General features: G+C 30.9%; 2 protein-coding genes and 1 long non-coding RNA gene across 5 annotated transcripts in view; 2 read left to right on the top strand and 1 right to left on the bottom strand.

Moving 5' to 3' along the window:
* Positions 1 to 26,792, top strand: part of LOC105830827 (tubulin polyglutamylase TTLL5) — a 239,101-nt gene that overhangs the window by 42,879 nt on the left and 169,430 nt on the right. The gene's annotated exons all lie outside the window — the stretch shown is intronic.
* Positions 553 to 26,376, bottom strand: LOC105829669. The gene is made up of 2 exons (XM_036286735.1): positions 23,525 to 26,376; positions 553 to 2,543 (listed from the first exon to the last, which is right to left on the bottom strand). Exon 2 carries the CDS (start codon positions 2,528 to 2,530, stop codon positions 788 to 790), a length of 1,743 nt encoding a protein of 580 aa, XP_036142628.1. The 5' UTR covers positions 2,531 to 2,543; positions 23,525 to 26,376; the 3' UTR covers positions 553 to 787.
* LOC118645515 lies at positions 2,530 to 9,649 on the top strand. The gene is made up of 2 exons (XR_004963212.1): positions 2,530 to 7,676; positions 7,756 to 9,649. It is a non-coding gene; the product is annotated as an uncharacterized LOC118645515 (long non-coding RNA).

Consider the following 26,792-nt stretch of genomic DNA (forward strand, 5'->3'; position numbering starts at 1 on the left):
TGGATTTACCACTGTATACCCGAGTTGAAACATCAGTTGAAGCAGTGGACAACGTCTGGTGAAAGTGCACCGAAGAAGGCGAAGATCGTTCTGCCGACTAGAAAGGTAATGGCCACTGATGAGGATGGTGGAAAGCGAAAGAAGAGGAGCTATGGAGGGGATAATGGGGACAGAAAGAGGGTGAGTGAGAGGGAAAGATTGGAAATGTATCTTGAAAGAGGTAGAGAAGATAAGGTTAGATATTTGTAATTTATATATGTAAAGACATATATAAATGTAAGAGGAAATGAAAGTTCAGACTACGGAATGTGTGTGCGTGCATGCGTGCGTGCGTGCGTGCGTGCATGCGTGTAGAGAAAGGATATGGACGCGTGAGCGGGTGACTGGCACGCACTAGCACAAATTAGGTTGTTAAGAAATAGCTGTAAGGTAAATGTAGGTTAGTTGTTAAGTGATTTGTGTAAAGAATTGTAACCTTAAAAAAATTAAACTAAACTAACTAAATTATAAAACAATATATATTTAAATGGAAATAACAATAAAATAATAAAATAAGGAGAAATATTTTAATTTTTATTGATTATCTTATAAATCATGTGACATATACACGTAAAGAAAGCAGGCATTTAAGTTTTCATAGTCTACTGTATGAAACAACATCTCAAGTAAATCTTAAAATACTGACGCATCTTTAATTTATTAAAGTTTTAATATTAAACTGATTAATAATGTCATTATTTATGATTAATATAAAATATTATTTTACAAAGTATTAAACCGTTGTATACTATTGAATTATTCCACAATTATTCCAGTACCAATGAGAATCGAAGCATAAATTTACATTTATGTTTTCACGGTTTATAATGGTTCTTAACATTTCAACGTCTTCATTGTCTAAGTCCCATTTTGCCAAATTTCCAAACCATTTTAATTGTTTGTAACTTCGGACTATATTTAGCAAGACAGTCATCGATACTTTACTTGCTTCGGAAATGTAGAAGCATGTTAAATTTTGTAAATTATTACATTCATCTAATCCTTGATTGTTTTTGTATATGATAGATGGTTTTAGTAATTTTTTTAGGTGCTTATTTGTCAAATCAAGACAACTGTGAATATGCAATGCTGTTAATTCGGGAACTAGTAAAAATATTTTTGTAATTACCAATGCCTTTACTGTGCATCCGAGTTGAATTTTCTTTAAATATTTAAAAGGCGGAGGGTCACGTCCTTTGGTCCAAACTATATTTGATCCATTTTTAATGAGTGTATGTATATTAGGACAATTACTCAAAATTTTTCTTAAGTCAACTTGCAAAGGATTATGATTTTGCGCCATTTGAATATTGAGTTCACTTAAATTTTGGCCATTTGTCTGAAGATAATTGTAAAAATCTTTTAACCATTTCTTCTTCGGCGGTACGTTATATATGCTTAATGAAGTAATATGAGGGAAGAGGCATAACATATCTGGAGAATGGTATAGTTCATAAATATGTAATTTGTTTACTCTTGGACATACTTGTGCTAAAAGTTTTATGTTAAAGGATGTTGTTTTGCTACTCTTCGCTTCAGTTAAATTGAACGGAACTTTTAAATTGATAAGTTTATGCGTTATTTCTGCTACGTGTTCCATATAGTTATACTCCGCTAAAGACTCGAGCTGTGGAATTTGCATCAAAGCGAGTAATACACCTAAACTGGTAACGGCGGTATTGGCAATATTCAGCACTCTTAGCGTATTGCATAATGAGTTCCTATTTTTATACTCCATAAACGGAAGCACTTTTTCTGAGTAAAATCTCTTTTCCGATCTAAAGTTTCTTATCTCCCATGTTCTGAACATTCTTTTAAATCTCGACCAGCTGGTATGTTCTTTAGACGAGACAGAGACCTTGTCTTGCAGTTCCATTTGAAAAAGTAGCTGTTTTAATCCTGTATTTGTCACTTGTTTAGAGCAAGCTATATCCAAAATTACGAGTTTTGGACAACTCTTACCTATGATCTCAAGCACAGAATCGCTGGCTATATTTCGAAGTATTAGATTTGACAAGTTCTTCATATTTAATAATGCCGATTGCAACAATTGACAATCTAAGCTCAATAACGTGGAACGGGTTAAGTTCAATGATTCAAGTCCAACTCCCTCTAAAGCAAGTAATTTTAAGAGAGATGTTTGATGACTACAGCCGTAATAGCAACAGAGATTGATTTTCAGCTGTTTTATATTATTGTTTAGAAGAAGGATCAAAATATACATTGCGTCAGGTACGGAAGTGAGTGTCAAGCCGACAACTGATGGATTGTTTAGCATTCTCAATGTTATTTTGATAACTTGAGAGCGCAAATAAATCGGTAATCCATTTATGTAGTATGGTCTGATTGTTTGTTTTGCGAAGGCTAGCATCTGTGTTGTGGATGATTGCTGCGAAAGCATTTGCAAGCGTTGGCATATCTTGATGAGTTGCTGGCACACGCATCCCAAACTAAGACCTTCTAAGGAATTAGGCTGATGGTAGCCAGGCATCTTTTCTTGTTTGCTAGAATGTTCCAATAATGAATTGGATTATTAGTTTTACATAATGCTACAGTATGGCTTGAATATCTTTTTTATTTGCTAACCTGCCCGCAAAATATAATTAACTTGTTTTTTTTTTTCATTTGGATTGGAAAAATTATTTTTTAAACGTAACTTGTTATCATTACTTATTACGGAATCAAAAAAGTAATTACAGTTGGACTCAACTTATATCTTAAGAGAATAGAATAAAAAATTATTCGAATCTTTTAAATTATAAAGATACAAAGAAGAAGTTCAATATAGAGATTTTGATGGAATTTAATTTTTGACGCTAATACATATGAAAATGCATATTGAAATTACATATATATAAACAACTCAAATTACTGTGAAAAACAATAACAAAAAATATCCATAATTTTAATAATTAACTTTTAACTCTAATTCTACACCTGGGGTAGAATAAACCCACTGGTTTTTGGCTTTAATTTTAAACTTAGTTTTTTGGTTAGCTTTATAAATTTTTTTACTGTTTTAAAATTTAAATTGTCCCAAAATATTTTTTGGACATTATTTTTAAAAGTTTGAGGAATGTGCAAAAAAATTTTTTTGAATCAAAATGATAATATACGAGTAATAACCATTTAAAGATGCTGAAGTGTGTTACATCCCTTGTGTAGAATATCGAATTATTTGATAGTATGTAGGATTAGGGTTAAAAACTTTTAGTATAGAAAGTAACATTTAAAGAATTTAATTTATTAATTTGTAGAAGAGTATAGAAAATATATAACCTATCAAAAACTTTACAAAAGTAAAAAAGATATACCAAATACATTATCGCATTTATAAGTAAGTACATGATCAATAAAGACAAGTATATTTTAAAAAAAGAATAATTTTATAAAAATTTTTAATAAATTGTAACGAGCCGTTCACCGCTGCCTACGGAGGCACAGCAAGTGTCAGGCCGTTACCCCTACCTCGCGCAGTCTCCTTCGTATCTCTATGTTCCCCTCACCACCGAATAAAGAGTATGTAAGCTCTTCACCGACGATAAGAAATCAGAGCTTTCCGACTAAGTGTAGTGAACTGGTCGTATTCTGGTGAATTGAACCGGGCTTCCTAGTGCGCATACTGAATGCCATAATCTGAAACCCGATCCTATCTCGGCACGCAGTGAGTGCTTTCCTGGCCGCATATTGAGTGGCAACATACTGACCCGATCCGCTCTCGGTCGCGTACTGAGCGGTCATGCGTCGTCCCGTCCCGGAGACCCCGCACTGAGGAGAAACCGGCATCGCGATCTGTCATCCACGCGGGGTGATAAGCGAGCGTCGGCCGAATCAGCTGATGCGCCGAACAGCTAAGACTAGAGATCCTCTAGTAAGGAATAAGACATCGACTTGCGGATTAGTTGGTTGCCATTAGTGGGATACTTCTTCTGCTCCGCTTATAACAGTGGGTAGGCATAACCAAAATTTTATATTATTTTATCATTTTTTACATTGTTTTGTGAGTATGCGATATTGTACAGCAAATAATTGCACCAATTCGAGCAAAAGTGTGCCACTTTTCAAGATCTCCATCACGCAAAAGAATGGGTGGACAGCATGCTGGATGGGTTTTCAAAAAGTATTAACATTGTGTGAAGTAAATAAGAATTCATTATTTGTTAAATGATTTATTAATTTTTCTAAATCAACTCTTTAATCAACGATTAAAGTTAATCGGAATTGGTTGAAGTGACCTTAAATCTGTTTAAAAATTCCCGCGCTATTAACCCATTGACTTCCGTTATCTCATTAATGGCGGCTTTGTTTTATCCCTTATTAGAAGATCCATAGTTGAGACCGGGTAAGCGCGCTGCGCCGCCAATCGCACCGCTTCACACTCCGCTGCGTCGTCAACCAGACTGGCCATCGCACGCCATAGTACCGTAAGCACCGGGCCTTAGGGCCACACCGCGTTGCCGCAGGTGGCCCAGAATTGACTTTTTTGTTTAAAATGGTCTAGAGACCCCAATATGTAACCAAATAGAACAAATTTTTTTTTAAATTACTCGTAAAAAGATGCTAAAGAAGACTGTCTTTCTAGACCATTTTGAATGAGAAAAGTCAATTCTAGGCCACTGTGCGCCGCCAATCGGAACGCCGCGCCACCGCCCCGCTAGCAACCAGAGCACTGCATCGCTGTCGATTATTCTGAGCGCACGCGCACACTGCAGCACAGCGACGAACTTCGCCAACATACGCACATGGCAAAAGTATCGCATTACATACTGTACATATTATATTGTACATAATACATTATATAGATCACATACTGTACATATCAGCGTAGGGAAACATATATTAGTGTAGGACTTGTTACTTTATAATAAATAGCATTTAAACGAATATCGCCTTTCTTCTCACTTATTCGAGCCCGCCGCTTGAATCCCGCGGCTATTCGTAGCCAATAATCGCACGAAATTCACAGTTACATATTAAAACTTAATTGAAAAATAAAAATGTTACCAATGATGACAGATAGTGAGACAAAAACTTGGCGTGCTCGACTCGCATATTTTCTGTATTTTTAAGACTCTATGTTATTAATATTGACAAATGTATATATAAGAATGCGACGCGGGCACGCCAACTTTTGCTTCATTATCTGTTATCGTTTGTAACATTTTCATTTTTCAAATATTTGAATAAATTTTTGCAGGATTTTTGTAAGTTTTTTTTAAAAATACTTATATGATTTTATTGATCTTGTACACATTTTTAATGCCTTTGTAATTGGCGTATCTTTTTTATCTTTGTAAGGTTTTTGACAGGATTTTATCAAATTTCGAAACGTTTCGACTATACATAGTTCTTTTCAGTCGTAACAAATTACCAATATTTATGAACTTAAACATGAATGAAATAACGCAACAGAAAATATAATTAAATAGTTAAAAAATGATGACATTGAACAACCATAAAACAACGCATATCGTCTATAAAAATGTATCGTAATAAATAAAAACGTGAATGAATAAATAATACAATCAAATAAATAATAAAATTTTTCCGCAAGTCGGTTTTTATATTAAAAGGATAGAATAGATAGTCAAAAAGTCTTGCCAAGAAATCTAAAATATCAAAACCGATGGAATACGTGTAATTTATGAATAACATAAACTGATATGCGTATTGTAAAAAAACGATAAACTTACATATGTTGATTCCAGATAATATTAAAACGAGCAACAAACACGAAGAGTATTTGATAAGCGTTAAAACAAGTGTAAGTTCAGTAGTCAGAGGCAGAATGAGCGAACTTATTGTTAGTCACTTTCGACAAAATATCAAACAAACAATAATATAAATTGTCGAGAAATTTGTTTAACATTTTTTAACGTAATTATTTTGTAGTTGCGTTTATAATTATATATTTTTTATTTAATAAGTATTGTATTAGGATAATTTGTCTTGGCTCGATATACCTGTTTATCGTATTATTTTTATTTATTATAAGTTATTTGTTTCTTATTAGTGTTACGTCCGGCAGACTCCTCGATTTCCCTTTGTCAGAGAAACAAATAAACAACAACTTACCAAAGAAATTCCGTTTCAACGGTCTTCGATAATTTTTTATGCGTCTAGGATTAGTCTGTTAGAAACGTGATGACAAACATGGATGGACGAAACGACCAAGTTGATAATTTCGACTTCTTTTAAATATTGAGCCAACAAATAATAAATTCTGAACGTAGAAATACAAAAAAAGGTTTTACGTTTCCTCACAAAAATGAGCAATAAAGAATCCAAACATTAGGAAAAAATAAATAACCGTTTCCTTCATCTGCAAACTATACCGTAGCACGTCTAGCACGATAAAGAATTATTTATCTGTTAAATCCCAAGGGAAGATAACCTACGCGATAGGTCGGATCTCTTCGATAAAATTAAAGGAATGTGGGAGAAAACCGAAACGGTTCACAACGAGAAAAAAATTTGTACATCGGATTTCAGAAAGGAAGGATTTCATCGAATTTCGTCTGATTTTATAGATTTTAAGGATTTTATCGGATTTTAAATAAATTTTAAAGGAATTCAAGTGGATTTCAGAGATTTCAGAGGAATTCAGAGAAATTCAAGTGGATTTCAGAGGCTTTCAAAAGGATTTTAAGAGAATTTCGAAAGAATTTCCGGAAACAATTATACAATACAAAATAAAGACAAATTTTACACAAGTTTTTAAAAATTAATTTTTATTTCTGAATTAATTTACACATTAGGAAAAACTGGTTACAAGTAGTAACAATTATTAATTTATTACATAGTAAACTGCTAATAATTACATATTGTAACAATAGTATTTATTTATGACATAAACTTCTGAAAAAAAAACATTGTAACTGACGTTAAATAGAAACAGCAGAACAATTAAGTAAAAATTTACTAATCATTTTTTACAAATACTTTGAAATTGTAACAAGAGTAGACTAGGAATCAGTGACTAAGAATTAGAGGCTAAAGTAAAATTGCTAAAAGTTTATTGATTTTACTTATAATATCACCATTAAACCTTAAACTACCGTCTACAGAACTAGGACAAGGCAAAGAACAAATATAATTTGACAAATTAAAAAAGGAATGTTGCTTTCTGGACGGAATAAGAACACCATTTACAGATATTTTAAATCACGTACACAAGCACCCTATACTTCTGGCATCGTTTAAAAGATCCTTTGTTAGTGCAAAGGTAACTGAGTAGTCTGTAACTTTCCCTGCTCTTGTTAAGTAAGAAAAACTTAAGTTCCGTCCAATTAAAAGTTTGCAATTATTGTCAGGATCCTTAAAGGCACACCAATCACCTAATGAACTTTCTTACAGTGACACACGTTATTGGTTGTTTCTATATGACTTTCAGAATTAAAATTGTCCTCTTTTTGCTTCACCCTATGGATACGATCAGAATTAAGTTTAGACTAACCATCACTTAGGAGCCAACAAAGCGTTGTTTTACGAAGAACAATTTCTTTTCCAGTGTTGTCGATATAATTTACAAGTGGACTTTGAAGATTCAACTGTGTTTCTAATACAAATATCTGCTAGCAATATGTCTTCTTCTATGTCTGTTTCTTTACTTGCTGACACAATGGGATTTAAAATAGGTTTGTCCTGAGTGATTTTAGATTTCAAATAGTAGAGATAAAGAGGCGCAGGAGGAGGAACTTTTTGATTTATTTTCAGTTTCATGCCGAGAGCCCTAGCTTCAGAAAGAGCAAATGCTTTGGCCTCCTGAACTGGCTTAATTATATCTTTATCACAGGGGAGTTTACATACTCGCAAAGTTAAGGAATTTGGTTGTTTATTTTTTGGAAAAACGACATCAGAAGATAACTCTTGCATAAGATGTAACTTTAGTTGGATTCTCCTTATTTTATACAAGAGATCAAGCATATTAAAGTTAACAACTGTGCTAAAAACAGTTGTAAAGGATTTAATTGCACGGAAGAACCTTTCACATGGTTGAGAACTGAAGAGCCATGGCAGGAAAAGTTCTGGTCTTCTCTCTTTTCGCAGTCTTCGGATTAGATAGAGCTACAAGTGCATATGCATTAAGTTCTATACATAGATAAGTATATATAGTTAAGAAATTTTTACTTGTGCTGTAACTATTTTCTTGAAGCCATCGCCTCCAGATGCGAAGAAAAAATACACTTTTCCAAATGGCACTTATATGTTAAGGAGTAAGGTTTTTCAGGAGATACGCATTAAAAATGTTTCTCATAATTTGTAGATATCATTTTCGTAGCTGCAGCGTTAGGTATATTGGACAATATATTTGACACTCTTACTGACATAATTTTCTCTGCAGCATTGAAATTCATTTTGTCATCAGCTTTCAAATAAGATTCAACCAAACTGTGTTCTAGCTTGGACTTTTCCTGCATGAGTATTCTCAAATGCGTCGGAGAAACAACATGGTTACCTATGGGCAAAACTATTGAAGATTTTAGAAATTTTGTTTTTAATTTGGTTATAATGTGCACGGTGAATGTACGAAATAGTTTGAATATACGAAATAGTTTGATTAATATCTTGGACAAATCAATCACACCATTCAAGTGGATTGTCAACAGTTACGGGGATGGCATTTGATCTCATTGCACTCAATAGTCGTGTATCAGCATCTGAGGAGAATCCAAGAATATCAATTCCATAAACAGAGGCTTCTTCCCTCATTCATTTCCACCGTTTCAGAACCACTTCAGAATCAAATCTGTTGTTTGTGCCAAAAACACAAACAAAATGCAGGAGCTGTTGAAAAGAGAGGTTGAGCCATGATGACGTAAGCGTAGTTAGATTTGGGACATGAATTATAATAATCTTGAATAACATCGCTGAATGTAGCTTTATAGTGGAATGTAATTAGAAGTCCTGTCAAACAGATGGGAGGAACAAAACCAACAATTGTGTTAGATGACACATTATATCTAATCCTGCTCAGAATTCGAGTATCATCTTTGCTAATGATTACTGCCGGTGGATACCCACCATCTTCAAGATGCTTTTTCAGTTCCTTGAAACGAAGTTTTCCTTCTGTAACTGGCTGAGTAACGGAATTAATGACCTTGCTCAAAGTTGAAATTGAAGGAAGTCCGAGGTTTTTCTGCAAAACTTCATACAACCATCTACCGCCTACAAGAAATACAAGACTAGCAAATTTAGGAACAATTTCTTCTTTGTATCTAAACCCATGGACATTTCTTCCTGCATTTTCTGTTGCTGTTCTAACAAGAGCACTAAGAATTTTTGATGGTATGCTAGATAAGTGCTCTGTTTGTTTTTGCCCTGCAAACTGTTCTGATAAATTTAATAAAGTTTTCTGAAGTTCTGAATTTTCTTTTAATATCTTTTCATAATTATTTAAGCAGGAAAAAAATGATGTAATGCAAGGATAATTTTGCGATACCCTTTCTAAAGACTGCTTATTTCTGGCAACACGGGAATACTGTTTTAATTTCCACATATTTGAACAAGGTCGAAGTTTCACTGCTTTTGAACGAAGATATTCTGCTTTTTGAATACCTCCGGAAGAATATAATTTTTATTTTTATCTTGATTTTTATTATCCAAAAAAGAATTTCTATAATTACATTGCCTTCATCTTTTTGGATTCACAGCATTATCATTATCATTAAATTCACTATCTCGAGAAACTGTAAATGAAAACCCTGAATTTGAAGCTAGACTGTCAGGAGTTTTTGTATTTAAAGTGTCTGTAACTAAACCTTTTTTAAGCATACTCTTGATGGTAATTTGTGAAACAGTTTCAATTTTTTTAATCGAATGAAAGCGTAAGCAATGTCGACAATAGTTAGACAAGAGCCACCGTCTTTGATTAAAATATTCGGTTATATTTGAATTTTTTTTAGATGCATAACTTCTAACATTACATAGGGGACAACAAATTGAAGCACTGGAAGGCTCTCCAGTCTTATATGCAACTGTAAAAACTGGTTTCTCTAAGACAGACCGATCATTCTTAACAAGACCCTTAATTGATGGACTGATGACAGAATGGTAGCTGCTAATTTATCTCTTTCACATTGATGGGCTGTGGATACAGGGGGTGCAGGCACAATAGGCGCTTGACGTGATTTAGATGACTGTGATTTAGAATCTTTAACTTTATTGGTCAACATTTCCTGCTGATTGACTCTTCTTGCAAACATCACTTACTGGCTGAAGTAAAATTTTATGGCCACTTTCTATTGTAAACAATTTTGGGCATTTCGCAAAAATACCAAGATAGTTTTCTTTACTTTCAGGACAATCTGAATTGACGTATTCTGGCATAATATTGCGTGCAAAAGTTTCAAGCTCTGGTAAATGTTCAGAAGCTTCAAAACCTTTCATAGAATGATTGTTGTTAAATCCTGTCATATTTAATTCTTCAAGTACACAGAAAATTCTACACCTACTTCTTTTTCTATGACTTCCTAAAAGTTCTTGCAAGGCTTTTCCACTTCTACTTGCTTTTGATCGTTCTCTTGCTCAATCAGTTTCTCTTGCTGGTTTTTGCTTTTGTCTTGAACTTGTGTTGCTCAAAGCTCTTTTCAGTTGTATTCTCCATTTTGTGTTTTGTGTTTATTGTAAACAGCTGTAAATGAGAAAAAAAATTAAAATACAATCATTGATTTTTTTCATTTTACATTTGGAGATAGAGTCTGAAACAGAGCCTGAACAACTCTGATGGCATTTTTGTAGTTGTATAAGCAACAGTTCTCTATTTGATTAATATAAGTAACATAAAAGCATAATGTATAATTGGAATAAAGATATAAATAAAACCAAAGCCTTTTAGCTTAAACTATGGTTTTTTAGCTTAAATAATGAATAGACAAGCTGTAATGCGGAATATAACCTGACCTAACTAACCTTTTTGTTAATCAATGCTGGCTTGATAGATGTACACTTGGCTCACGTGATTTATAACTCACAACGACTCTACGCTGCCGGAAACCGGGTATTGTTAGTACTGAGCGAAGTAAACATTCGTGTCGGCAAAGTACATTGGCACAAGTTTGACAGTGTTTACACAACGTCTTGCAGGGCGCGCAAAACAAATGTTTTACCAACAGAGTCCAAGAAGATCTCGCAGGATAATTTCGAGAATAATAAAAAAAATTTGTGTAGGCCCGGATTTCATAGAATTTTATTAGGATTTCAATTCGATTTCAATGATTTCAATAGAATTTTAGAGGATTTAGTCGAATTTTAAAGATTTAACATGATTTCAGCCGGATTTCATGGATTTCATGAATTTCTGTCGGATTTTATGAATTTTAACCGGATTTTATATAGAAAAAAAAAATATATATATATATATATATATATATACACATATATACCAGGTATGTAAATATGAAACCGGAATGTTTGTATAGAAAATACACGTTTATTGTATGAAAATGATAAAAAATATTTTATTTGAAGTATTGCCCTGCTATACATCTCTCTGACATTTTGTGCATGCCACGCCAAAAAACTGTTCCTCTTTTGAAGCAAACCAGTCATCGAGCCATTTTCGTACATCTTCGTAAGATGTGAAGCGCTGCTCAGCAAGTGCGTGTCCTATTGTTGCAAATAAGTAATAATTGGATGGAGCCAAGTCTGGTGAGTAAGCTACATGTGAAAGAATTTTTCAACCAAACGCTTCAATCGTTTTCTTGACCAGTTTTGCTGTGTGTGATGGTGCATTATCATGAAGCAAAATCGCTTTGTGTTGCCTTTTTTGATATTCTGGTCGTTTTTCAAAGCTTGATTTAAATCGATCATTTGTTGTCGATAGCGTTCAGTATTAACCTGGTTTCGTCAGATTTTAGCAGCTCATAATAGATCACACCTTTCTGATCTCACCAAACACAGAGCATTGTCTTCCGTCCATAGCGATTTGGCCTTGCAGTCGATGTCGATGGTTGCCTGAAGTTACCCATGATCTTTTACGCTTAGGATTCTCAAAATATATTCACTTTTCATCGCCAGTCACAATTTGATGGAGAAATGACTTTCTTTTGAACCTGGCAAGCAGCCTTTCGCAAGTGATTTTTTGGTTTTCCTGCTGTCTCATTCAGTTCATGTGGAACCCATTTTCCCATCTTCTGGATCTTTCCCATGGCTTTCAAACATGGAGACGGCTTCTCGTGTCACATTTAATTGATCCGCGAGTTGTTGTGTTTGAGCGTCATCCTCATCTAACAATGCTTGCAATTTGCTGTCTTCAACCCTTTTTGGTGGTCTTCCACGTTCTTCGTTTCTCACGTCAAAATCGCCACTTTAAAATTTTTTAAACCGCTCAAAGCACTGTGATTTGAGCGTGCTCACTGTAAGCTTCGACAAGCATTCGATGCGATTCTGTAGCAGTTTTTTTCAAATGGTAACAGAAAATTAATGCTATTCGCAAATCGTAGTTTCCAGGCACAAAATTCGACATGTTCAATGTTATTAAAAACTGCTGTTGTATGAAACTTGTATTGTTGTGAGTTGAAAATCTTTATCAGATGTCAAAACAAGAAAATAGCGCGAATAACTCGGTTTGACGGTAACTACATTGACAGCTAGCGCCACCTATGAGCAAATTCCGGTTTCATATTTACAAACCTGGTATATAACTAAAAGTGAATTTAACAGCTATATTCCAATAAAGCTTAGTAATGCCGCAACATTTACGCAGTGAAGTTAGCGTCACATGGCACGATTTGTTATGTACTTGGCGTCGCACCGCTATCGTGTCCATAGACTAAGATAGACAGAGCATTAGCTATCGATCAGGATAAGAAGGGGTCTGAAATTTGTAGTAAGTGCGTAGCCTGAGTTCATGTGTTTTGGTCGAATTTGGTCACGCTCGATAATGTTTGACTAATGGTTCGGTTTATTCGCGACATCGCAACGCAGTTGCAGCTGATGGAATTAGCCGAATTACACGTACTCTCCTCTTACCATGGTTTTCAGATACCATTCAGGAAAGTCTCCGTCTACCTTAGTCTATGACCACGTTTGATTTTTATTTACTGAAAAGAACCTACAGTTTTATCTGTGATTTTAGTTGACGCAATCGTTTGTTCTTATATTCAATTGTTTTAGCAAACGAAACGGACAGAGAAAGAATGCGTCGAGTTAATTTCTTCTTTTACTGATAGAGGTTTTTTATAGAAAATAAATAGAAATTCAAATTGTAAAGGTTTTCGAGTTAATGAAGTTTGAATTAACAAGATTGACTGTAAAATTTAGCGAATTTAGCGAAAAAATATTAAAACGCATGTGCATGTGGCCACAGAGCATACTCATATTGCTGTATTTTTTTTATGTTTATAAGTTTTCTTTGTACTTCCCCCAACTAAAAATTGTTATTTATATTACTTTTTAACCATAAAAAGCCATTACAAAAAAGTTCAGCCTATTTGGAGGTGGAGCCGTGGTTCGGAATAATTATCATATTTTTTAATAGTAAATTTTTTATTATAATTTAAAAGAAACAACATTAATTTGTATCTTAAATTTGCAAGAATAATATAAAATTTAAAAAATATAAATTCAATAATGTTCAAGAATTTAAATATTTAATTTTTATTATATAAATCCAACAAAATTTATACTTTTTTATATGAAGAAACAGATCAATACATCGAGCTAATATAATATTCTTAGTACAAATATGATTTATTGACTCATATAAAAAAGTAAACAAATCATGAATACAAGAAATCAAATACACATAAATTAAAGAAACGTTTCGACTTTACGGTGTCTTCATCAGTCTGTGTTACAAATTATATAAAATTAAATACTGTCTTAACGTTAACGATGAATAAAACGATAGATTAAGAATTACAATATCGTTGGAAAAACCAGTCATAAAGTCTAAAAAAGTAAAATAGTAATCTTGGTCAATGGTATTAAATATTAGTGTAGTCAATGTGGAAATGTGTTAAATTCTAAAAATCGGAAAAAGTAATATATATAATCTGCGGAGTATATGATATACGAAAAATGAAGTTTATAAAATGACCAAACATACTTTCAAAAATTATAGTTGTCAAACCAGTGTTGTAAGCCGATTTACAACTAATACATAATTATAATTATAGCCATAATTACTATTGTGAAACGCGTCATCTTTCGAAAGACGTTGCGAGAAGCACCTCTTTCGAAAAACACACAGGAATTCGCCGCGCTCACGGAAGTCCCAATCAACTTCCGTAAGCTTACAATATTACGATACGCTCGGAAGCAGTTCCGTATCGCCCTAGAAATAAGGCCCTATGCTGCACATTTAAACCACAAAGCTACCGCGTTCCAATGTCAAAACGCTTAGCCTCGCGGAAGCTACCGATGCCCAGTCACTGGCCCCCAAAATTGCGCCAGAAACCATCATATATAAGCGCAACCACGCCATGATCGAGTGGAGAGTAATTTAACAACGTCCAAGCTAAGTCGGTTTACTACAAGTCTTATCGCGAGTGACACCTGATACCGCTACGCGCAACAACTGAGTGTAAGCCTGACTACAAGACAAGAATAAAAGTTTATCAGACAAACAAGTGAGAGTGTTTTCTTTTATTAATAACCACGAGCCGAACCTTCACCCTTCTGGTCCTAACCTCTAAGGCAGGACGAATCCCAAACTACTTTTGGGAAGAACTTTTGTTCAGAGCTAACGCTCACAACACCAGAGTAAAAGACCATTATAGGAACTGAGCGTTAAAGCTCTGAACTGTTCGAGGTCAACGGAGATATGAGTAGGCACATTATTCGCTTTCACTTTTTAGACAGAACGTCAAATAAACAAAAATATGAATTGTCGAGAAACTCCGTATCTTTTTGCAAGTTGATACTGTTAACTTGTTCTTTGATATGAATCATCTTTGAAATGAGTCTTTTATGATAGCGTGGTTCGGAATCTAAGATCCTGACATTATTCTAATCAAAATTATGATTATTTAACATATGTTCTGTCACTACCGAATTTCTCGACAATTCAAGTTTATAGTTATTCGCGTGTTCTTTTATTCAGGTTTTGAGCTGCCTTTTGGTTTGTCCTACTTACGAAACATTATAATTAATGCAGCAGATTTTGTAGACGACATTATTTCTCGACTTAATATCAGATTGGTCTTTCTGTACTCGGATGAACATGATTAATTTGTTAAGACAACGAAAGCCAACAGTAAACAAATTTTTATTAATGGTGTTAGAGGCAGTTTCAGAGATGTGCTTGATGTAAGGCAGTACAAAATATTTTTTCTTATTTTGTTGACTTTCAGATGTAGGAAAATTGTTGAAAAGTTTTTTAATTTTGAATTTATTTCTTTAAAAACAAGATCCAAGGGGATATCCATTTTCAAGTATTTATACGATTTTCGAGATTCTTTTGCCGAAAAGTGGGATCCGATAACAAGATTACTCTGTCAACTAAGTTGTAAATTGTGTCTATATTATGGCAAAGAAGGTGATGCGAAAAAAACGATAAATATTTCTTTGAAAATGTGTTTATATGAAACAAGTCAATTTTTATCTTGTTGTCCTCAATACAATCTTTAATAGAAGATTTAAAAAGCTAAGACTGCAGTTATTCTCTAGTTTAAAAGTGAATTGCAGCCTGTTATGTAAACTGTTATGTAAAGCTATTAAACATGTTATTGATTTCTGTAACTTTAGTTTTCGGTGCAGTTAGTAAAATGTCGACATAGCGACAATATATTGGAATTTCAATGTTCAACGCCTTTAACGCTTTTTCCTTAAGATCTTGCAATACCGAATCCGCTAAGATGGAAGAAAAAGGCGATTCCATTGGAGTTTCAAATGTTTGCTTATAAATTTTGTTGTTAAGTGTGAAAGAAATTGATGTTAAAATAAAATTAGTAGCATCTACAAAACTGTCTAACGGAATGGACGTGTTGTTTCCAATATATATCTATCTGTTTACAATACTTTGTATTGCAAGATCCAGAGGAACATTAGTAAATAGCGAAGTTGCATCTAATGACAATAATATGTATGTCGATCGAATCGTTTCACCAAAGAGAACATTATACAAACTGAAACTATTCTTTGCATGTTTATTGTAATTGGATAAACTATCTTTAATGACTTTGTGACTACACAAAGGAACGGAGGTGCTTATGCGCACGCAAGAGTAAAGTACCTTAGAAAAATTAATTGCCATTGACTTTGTTATGAAAATGATCGTCTATTTATCTGCCCTTAAAACATTCTGATCACCAATTTTTTGCTCAATATTTACTTGTGTAACTCAATTGTTGTTAAAGCTTGGAGGGGTGCTGACGAACAGACAAAAAATTCGAGACCAGAATATTTAAGAGTAGCTAAATAGACAATTAATTTGATACCAAAGTCGATGCAGTAATTAATTTTTTTAATTATTTTTTAATTAAGTTACTTAACCTTAAGTACCGCCACTTTAACAATTAAGTTACACAAGTTGAATATTAAACAAAAATTCGAGACCAGGATATTTTGAAAACAATTAAATAGAGAATTATTTGGACAATTGATGCGGGGATATAAGGTGAAGGGAGACATGATTATCTGCTTTAGGGGATGCTAAACTGCTTATCAAACTTGATCGAGGTCGAGTTAAGTAATGTAGAGTTATTTGTGCACATTATTAACAATTTTGTATGTATTTTTTTATAGATTTGAAAATCTTTTTCAAGAATTACAGTTTGTATCCATATTAATATTAGATATATATGAATATCAGCTTATGAATTGAATTTTATACCAAGAATTAAAAAAAAAGTTCAGATTGCTCTTTTTAGATATGAAATTTTTGTACTCATTAAACTTTTTTATTAGGGTAATATTGTTCCTAAATGTTTGCTCCACTTGGGCCCAGGCTTGATTTGTGCGTACAAGGTTTAAAATTTTTACATCAGACACATTTTGTTACGAGTCGACACCAGAAACCGAAAATTTTAAAATTTTTTTTGTTTTTTTCTACAAAATCGTTACAGCTCAGCTTTGTTATCATCTATACTTTAATTCTGGAGAAGGATTTTTAATTCGGTAAATGCAATTAAAAGATTAGTGAGTAGAAAAATTATCGATAAAACAGAACAATTTTAGCATCCTTTTAAAAGGATGCTAAAGCCGAGTGTTTTACCAACATTCTGTTCAACTATTTAGTTTCGAATTGAATTTACAGAATTAATAATCCTTTTACACTTTTAAAGTACGTACACAAATAAGCCCAGGGGCGATTCCCAGTGAACACATTTTAAAGCGGCAATATAACATGGAAGTTACATGTAATTTAACATTGTTATTCTTGTGATATGTAGGTGCTATATGACATGGAAATAACCTGTTACGTAATATTTGTTATACGCAAATGATATAGCTGTTATACATCGTTTTGGCGTTACAGTTATTCAACAAAAATTGTATAATCGTAACATAACACGTTCGTATCAATGTTATTACGGGACGATGCGTCGTAGTTGACTCAGAAATCAGACAACATTATAACATCCTGAATGACAGATCTATTTGATAATAAAAAAAATTATTATAAAGATAATGTTTTCAAAAATAACGGTTTGTCTACAATTACTGCGCACAAAAAATGCACAAAATCTAAATTCAACATGTGCTGAACAAAAACAGAATAATAAATGTATACTATTCATTTTTTCTTAGAATTATGATCTATATTATAGTTAACCATCTAATTATTTATTTGAACGCTTCAAAGATTAGTGCTAAATAGATCGCAATTTCCATCAAATTATTAAGGTTATGGAAAAAGATAAATTTAACAACGAAATTAATAAGTAAATAAATTAATGCTATTTATTTTTAATATGTTTTGCAAAATTGAATTGCTTTTATAAAAAATAATATAGTTGCGTCAGTTTATAACATATAAGTATATGTAGACAATAACAAGTACCCATATCGATGAGTTAAATTGGCGTAGCAGGTAGAGTACAAGGTTCGTCATCCTAAGGTCCCGGGTTCAAACCTAGCAGCGGCAAGTAAGAATAAAATAAAAAATAACATAATTTAAATTTAATTAATTATTAAAAATTTATCCTAAATTTAGTATGTGCTGTTGATAAAAATAATTTTTAAAAAATGAAATTTTTATTTTATTTTATTTTTCTTTGTAACTGTTGTGTGACGGTTAGATAACATGTAATTATAACACGTTATATTGCTGAGTCGGAAATTGTAACTTACATGTAAGTTACGTGTAATTTCAGAGTAACGTAACCTGTTATATTTGGTTACATTGCTGTTACATTGCTACTATATTACTGTGTTCACTGGGTTAGATAAAAACCAAAAATGCAAAACATTTTTTAAAGTTTATTTGTTTATAAAAATATTTGCTTCAAAATATAAGTTATGTAGCTTATACGTACAAATGAATGGTGTTCCCGAACACCATTTATTTGTACGTATTCGGAATAGATTGAGGAATAAGACTATAATCGTCAAATTACGATTACAAGCCATAAAAAAAAGATATTTATAAAATAAAAGCCCTTAAATGAAAAAAATTTTTGATTACATAAATATATTTTTTTACCGCTTGTAATTGTAATTTGACAAATATAGTCTTATTTCTTCTATTCCAAACTGTGAGGCATCATTTATTTGTAAGTATAAGCTATATAACTTGTATTTTAAAGCAAATTTTTTTATGAACAAAGATAAATAATGACTCTGCATTATCGACCTCAATCAAGTTTGATAGGCAGTTTAGCATCCTCTTAAGTCGTAATTTATCATCTACAAAGTACGCACATATTTTTGCGCACTTCTGCTCAGGGCACCCATATCGATGGGGTGGGTGCTGGAGGGAGAGCGTCCGAAATGGCCACGTTCGAAATGGCTACGTTCGAAATGGCCACGTTCGGAATGGCCATTGGAAATATTGCACGGAGTTTAATTTGCCCACGTTCGAAATGACCGCGTCCGAAATGGCCACGTTTGGAATGGTTATGTTCGAAATGGCCATGTTCGAAACGGTTACGTTCGGAATGACCACAGGAAATATTGCACGGAGTTTAATTTGCCCACGTTCGAAACGACCACGTTCAAAACGGCGACGTTCAGAATGGCCACATTCAAAATGGCCACGTATGTTTTACTTGAGCATTCGCAGCGGTCCTCATGCTTCTTGACCACAAGCGCATGCTCTGTTTAGCACAAACCATGCAAAAAATGCACCCTAATCTATGTACACAATTGCCTTTCAATAAAATTAATAATATTTTATTAAAATAATGGTGAAATAATGAAACAGAGTCAATTGAAACATTTTCAAATATAATATATACATATTATACTTTTATATAAATTTTTATGTATACATACTTTTCTGTATTTGTCTCTTCTTTTTTTCTTGATTTTCTTTAACAAAATTTTTAAATCAACTATCAAAATTAATTCGACAGCTGGAAATGACACGACGTGATAGTTTGACAGCTGGAAATGGCACGAAGTGAAGCAAGTTGCAATGCACTTGACAACGAAATAGCGAGACAGCCAACTAGCATCTCGGAAAAGCGACAACAATATCAATAACATCTTCTTTTTTAGAGAGAGATGCATGTAACATCGATACTTCCATATCTATATCGAATATATCCAAATTTATTGTTGTCTCTTTTTCGCGATGCCGATTGGTTCTCTCGCTGCGCTTCGTGTTACGAGAGTAGCTATCATTGCGATTAAATTTTAACAGCTATCAAATTTGTATAAATATTATCTATACAATTATCGTTGTAATTTATTTTTAAAAAGTAAAAAGCTAAGTAGCGCGCGTCTGTGGTAACTAGTAATATATGAAAATAAATTAAAAATTAAACACTATATTATTGATTTTAATAATAAATCTAAATAGAAAGAAGCAATTAAGAAATACCACTGTGATCAAAAAATAAAATGAATTTTTTATTTAAACTTCGCCGGTACTATAAAATTATGAAATTATTTTTTTTGTGAGTTGGTAGTACTGTCTTTGACATCTATGCGGAGTTTCTCGTCAATATATGTATTTAATTGCTGCAGAGCTACACGTGTTTTTGTAAACATACAAAATTGAGTTTTTCGATTTTTACTATGTCTGATTTTGTTGAGCAAAGAATTTGCATTAAATTTTGCGGAATGAATATTCTACCGCGGAAACGTTGAGGATGTTGCAGAAGGCCTTTGGTGATAAGGCTATGTCGCAAAAAAATGTTTACAAGTGGTACAAAGACTTGAAAGAAGGCCAAGAACGAGTTCAAGGCGAATAGCGCCCCGGACGAAATTGTTTTTGGAACCAATCGAAATTTGACGCGTTTGAGGCACAAGACATCTTTTAAAATGGTTTGGGTTGATCCAAATAAAATGCCCGCAGCATCAGCAAGATCTCTAATTGTCAGTCGACGATTTTCGAGCACCAAATCTTTGATTTCCTTGACGTGGCTTTCATCGGTAGATGTTGATGGTCCGGGACGCTGTTCGTTTTGAACTCGTTCTCGGCCTTCTTTCAAGTCTTTGTACCATTTGTAAACATTTTTTTGTGACATAGCCTTATCACCAAAGGCCTTCTGCAACATCTTCAATGTTTCCGCGGCAGAATATTCATTCCGCAAAATTTAATGCAAATTTTTTGCTCAACAAAATCAGACATAGTAAAAATCGAAAAACTCACTTTTGTATGTTTACAAAAACACGTGTAGCTCTGCAGCAATTGAATATATTGACATGAAACTCTCCATAGATGTCAAAGACAGTACTACCAACCCACAAAAAAATAATTTCGTGGTTTTATAGTACCCGCGAAGTTTAAATAAAAAATTCACCGTATTCTTTTATCACAGCAGTATAATATGTATATAGAACATATTAAAACTTTTTAATATGTTGGCAATCTAGATTAATGGGTACAATTAATGGAGATTTAATAAACCTTATTTTATTAACTTTATTGAAGCTGTATTTGACATGCACATGCATGAAAAAACCCTATCAACATTGATGCTGTTGATAAAGATTGTTAATTTTTTATTTATGTGCGGTGTAACTTTGTGAGCCTGACTTTGCTTTGCGATTTTTTTTTAAACAGAAACGTATTTATTTAAACTTTTGTAAGATTTTTATATACAATATTTTTCTATATACAATTTATCGAACGAGCTAAACCTCGTTCGCCAATCGATTGACGTTATCTCCTGTTAAGTTTGCATACTATACATATTTTTGACTACTATCAAAGTAATGCACACGATAAAATATAATTAAATAAATAATAAATATTTCATACATATATATATATATATATATATATATATATACATATATATATATATAACTGTGAATTTAATTGCTTTTTATTTTCATAAAGCGTTTTATTTTTATAAAATATGATTATTAAAGTTTTGAATATTTTTACTTTGACACACAAAGTTAATTTGTAATCCTACAATGTTATCACGTCATACAATGTTATCACGTTATATACGTTATTTATTTTTTATAAATATTCTAGCTTCTATCTAAAAATATAAAAAAATGTAAAATGTCCTGATTTTTGCTCTTGAAGTAACAAGTAAAAAATTTTTGATTTTTAATAATTTTTGCTAAATCCGAAAATAATGTTCTAACAATATGATAGTGAGAAAATTGAAAGTAGAAGTGTAAGTCCACAATCTTGCGAATTTTTAACGATTATGACATATTTTCATAATTATATCACAAAAAAGTGTTAAAAATTTATTTATTTGTGTTGCATTTAATTTGTTAAATTGAATAGTACTAATTTTAATTGCTAAATTCTGTTGATCAAATGCAAGAAAGTAATGTATCTGAAATGACTTGTGAACCTATTTAAAGCGTTTTAACTTTTGAAATTGTTCCAACTATTATCGAACTTAAATAAATATTTCGCCATTTTTTGACTTTGAATCTGAAGAACATATAATGTCTAGAAGATTATAATGTGTCTCGAAAAAATTTGAAAAATTAATAATGAAAATGTAAACTGAAAATACTGTACAATACATATTTTTTAAGTTTCACACGTGTATTCTTTTGCATTTTTTATATTTTTAGAGAAAATAATACTTTTTTAAAGCAATTATCTCTATTCTCGTAATAAGTGATTTTCAGTTTTTTTTTAAAGATGCTTCTAAACATCGATATTTAGGCAGTAACTGTGTTTTAAGACTGACAAAATTGTCAGCGCCCAGTTTGCATATAAACTAGAAATACTAAATTAATAGAAAAATATATTTATCACCAAGATCCATTAGAGACCAAATAGGCAATCTTAACTTTATGTTTTACAATCTTTTGTTTTATATGCAAATGTAATAATGTCTTAAATTAAAAGAAAATGTTTACGTAATAAGATTTTACATTTGTGACGCACACACACGCGCGCGCGCGCGCGCGCACACACACACACACACACACACACAAACACACACACATAACTCTTTATACATTTAAAAATAATGATTTTTTAAATAGTAAAAGTCAATGAAATTCTTTTTTAGATGTTGATAATTAACTTTTGAATTTTATATACGTATTATTTAATATTTAATTTTATATATGTATTACAGACCTGTTTTATATTTTATCAAATGTTAAAACTTCTTTAATCAATAGTTACACGATGTGCGAATATTTGCGATAAATGCGTTATATATCTCAAACGCATAAATTTGTATTGACGTAATGTATTAAATAAACATTATTATTCAGAAGTTTTAGCACGCTTAAAATTTTTTTACAACGAAAAATTATACGATTACATCTTAGTAAAAATATTGTAGGAAAATAAAAAAACCATTTCGAAAAAGAAAAGCTTTAAATCTATCTTTTCTATCTTTTAGATTTGTCTACAATATTTTGTTATTTAATTATTATATATTTAACAATAATTTTAAAAAATATATATTTTTTAATGTTATAGTTTGATGAAATATCAAACAAAAATTAACAAAAAATTATTTTAAAGTTAGTTTCCTACGTTAAAAAGAATTTTTTTAATTGCTGCATGAACTTTTACAATCAAATTTTTTGTGTAAAAAAAAAACATTTTTAATTAATTACTTTTTAATTTTGAAATCTAATCTTACGAAAAAAAGAGAAAAACAGTCTTCAATGTGCATAAATTAAAAATTTCAAAGATTTTTTCATAATTTTAATTTTTGTAAAATGCGAAAAAATTTTATATATGTTAACACTTTTAAACAGTAGTATATAACATATGAAAATTAGTATCCGTATCGAAAACGGCGATTAATATTATGATATTAATCACGTTTTTTATTCTTTAATTAATGTCGTTTAAAGATACAAATCGTATACATGTTTATGTTTAATTTATATTTTGTTTTTGGATAGAAAGATTTTCAGATAAATGAATAAATTTTTTCTCTCGTAAAAGAAAAGGAACAAATCGCGAAGAAACAAACATTCGTACCTTAGAACAAACAAAACTCCCACGGATATCTCCTGAGCAGTAGCTCGCGCTAAACTGGTGCAACTCCGCTACTAGTAATTGTAGATGAGGTCCATTTTTCGCTCATGCGCACAGTAAAACAGTAATGTATACAGGAGAGACGGATCTTATGAAATAGAAAGAGAGCATCAATTACTCTTCACAAATTATTTAACAAATATAAAAAAAATTTAATATTAATAAAAGTCTCTTACATAAAATAAAAGAAGGGTTTACTTTTCTAAAGTTTACAAAAATGTTTATTAAAAATACAATATTTTTCTATTTCACCATGATTTGATATAAAATATTATGAATATTTTTTATAAATTTTTTTTAACGCTAAAAAATATTTTTTGCCACTATTTAGAAATCTATATGGACTATAAAACATTTTTTGTTGCCATATAAGATACAGAAATAATTTTAAGCAAAAATTCTTAATTTATACAAATGTAATCCGACTTATAACCAAATTAGAAAATTAATTTTTGTAAAACTAGCAAAGTTTAAAAAAAAATCGATTTTTCAAATTTTTTAAGGAAATTTTCTTTTGCCAGAAAAAGTAAAATTTTTATTATACTTGATTGTAAATCGGACAGTTGTCAATATCTTCTAAAAATTTAGAGTTAAATTAGAAATTTTTAGTTCATATTTTGTAGAATCAAAATATCTTTAAAGTACAATTACAAATAAATGAATAGTTCACGAATATAGTATAAAATATTTTATAAATACTTTAGACTATACTCATTTGTTGCAACTATATCTTATAATAATACTTTTTCTAAGTCCAAAATAACTAAAAAGGTCATATTTGAAAAATCACGTAACTTAATTTTAAAAAACGTCAATAAACTTCATGTAATCTTGAAAAATATATTATTTTTAAAATTAATTTTACTGTTATTTTTCTACTTTCACAGACCATACAATTTTTATTTAAAACATTTTTGTAAATTGTTTATTTTTGGAGTTAATTATCATTTTCATGTTATGTGATTAGAGATATATAACTACATAGTTAAATTCATGCTTATTTTGTTTACTTTAAGTTATTTGAATAAATTGATTATGTAATATATTTGAATCCTTCGTCTAAGCTCTAAAAATTATAAATTCTTAGAATTTTTTTGAAATTTTTTTAACTAAACAAAACGTTTAAGAAAAGACTTAAATAGACATTTTTATTTTTATTTTATATTATTTTTTAAATAAATATTTTTGAATTAAAACAATATAAATGTAAAGAAAAATATAACATTTACAATGGAATGAATTAAACTTGTTTATCTCTTTGTATTTTTATATTAAAAAAATTGCAAAGTTAGACTTTGTTTCGACACATCTAGGCGTATATGTCTCTTAAAATTACATTAATTAAACAAGTTATAATATAAACTATATGATGAAAAAAGATTTAATGATTTTAAAACAATAATTTATACTAAAAATAAAATAAGTATTACATATAATATCCACATAATAGCTTATATCTTTATTTGTTATTTATGTATTATTTTTTCTTTAAGTATTATATAGATTTGAAATTATTTTTACAGTGAAAATTTTAATTACTTTATTGATTAAAATTAAATAAGCATATGTAGATTTAGAAACGTAATGTGAATATTACAGTACTTTAACAATCGACTTTGACAATCAACATTGTGTTTGAGAATTCTTTCTTGAGTCTATGAGTAATTGAAAGTATTCCATCTTGGAAAGTATTTGACCTTCTTGCTTCGGTTGTCCTTCATTGACGATGCAGTATGTTACTCACGTTCTGTGGTCTAAATATATGCGGTTTATCAATGACTTCTTCTTGAGGTCTAACCTTTCTATTAGAATTTCAGATTTATTAGTTTTACTTTCAATGTCTTTTGCTTGTTTTGAGACAAGTCGGATTATATTTATTTCGGTAACAAAACCGAAGTAAATACAAAAAGGAAATTTTCTAAAGAGAAGAACAAAAAACCGATTATAATAAACAGTAAAAAAATTTTCAGATTTTTCTTTTGCCTTAAAATTTTATAGATAATTTTCTGTCATAGATTTCTGTTATATATTTCTGATTGCGAAATCATAAATCTGGGTGTAAAATGTGTCAGGATTTTGAGAAATATGTTGTAAAGGTTGATAAAAATTGCAATTTTGATATTTTTTATAATTAATAACTCTGAACATGTTATAAACTTTTGCAAGAATTGAGACAAAAAATCAAAATTACTGCTGTAAGATTAAAAAAATAGAACAAACAGAGCAAATTTTAAGATTACATTCAGTTTTCACAAAAAAAAAAAAAAAAAGAAGACAACGACTCCTTTCTAGGCTCATTTTAAAGATGACGGATAAGATTGTTCACAAAAAATCCACGCTTTTGTTAGTTCCATTCTTTTAATCTGCTTACCGTATCGTAAATGAAATAAAAGTGAAAAATACGTATATTTTCCACAAAATTAAGATAAGGTTTCTTTTTGATTTTATTTTAAAGATCAACATAATAGCTACGAAAAAAATGCTTAATTTTATAATAGTGGATTTAATATGGCAAACTAAAATGTTAAATTTTATTATAATACATGTAAATATAGGGTTGCACGAGATACCAAAACTAATCTTGGTATTGTCTCGTTTTGCCATTAAATTCTTCCATTTTCGAGACAAGTCAAGATAAGATTAAGAATAAATTATTGAGGCAATATCAAGACAAGATGTTCAGATTTTTGGTCTTGTCTTGATAATATCGTTTTTTTTTTTATTTATACTTGTAAGCAAGAAAAAAAATTGTTATATACAAAAAACTTTATTTATGATATGCATTTTAATAAAACATTCAATATAATTATAAAATTTTTTAAAATAAGTTTTGCAAATTTTTCTTTATTCAAATAGATAATAACATTTTTTTTTAATAAAATTGAAGCATTATTGATATTATTAGGTAATTATTAGCCTTACTTTATATTATTTTTATTATAGATTATATTTTATTATAGATTATAGATTATAGACAAAATTATAAAGAGATTGTAAATTATAAAGTTTTTAAAAATAAAACAAAAACGAAATAAATAAACAGGCTCTTAATATTTTACTAATATCTTATGATTAAATAAAGTGCTAATAGAGCCGATGCAAGTTGTAATTTGCATGTAAAATTTAATTAGATAATGATTTGTACAGTTTAACAATGACGTTTCGGCACATTTGTTTCGGCCATCTTCAGATTGTCTCCTTTATCTTAGAC

This window comes from Monomorium pharaonis, chromosome 5, assembly GCF_013373865.1.
Source record: "Monomorium pharaonis isolate MP-MQ-018 chromosome 5, ASM1337386v2, whole genome shotgun sequence".
Taxonomy (NCBI): domain Eukaryota; kingdom Metazoa; phylum Arthropoda; class Insecta; order Hymenoptera; family Formicidae; genus Monomorium; species Monomorium pharaonis.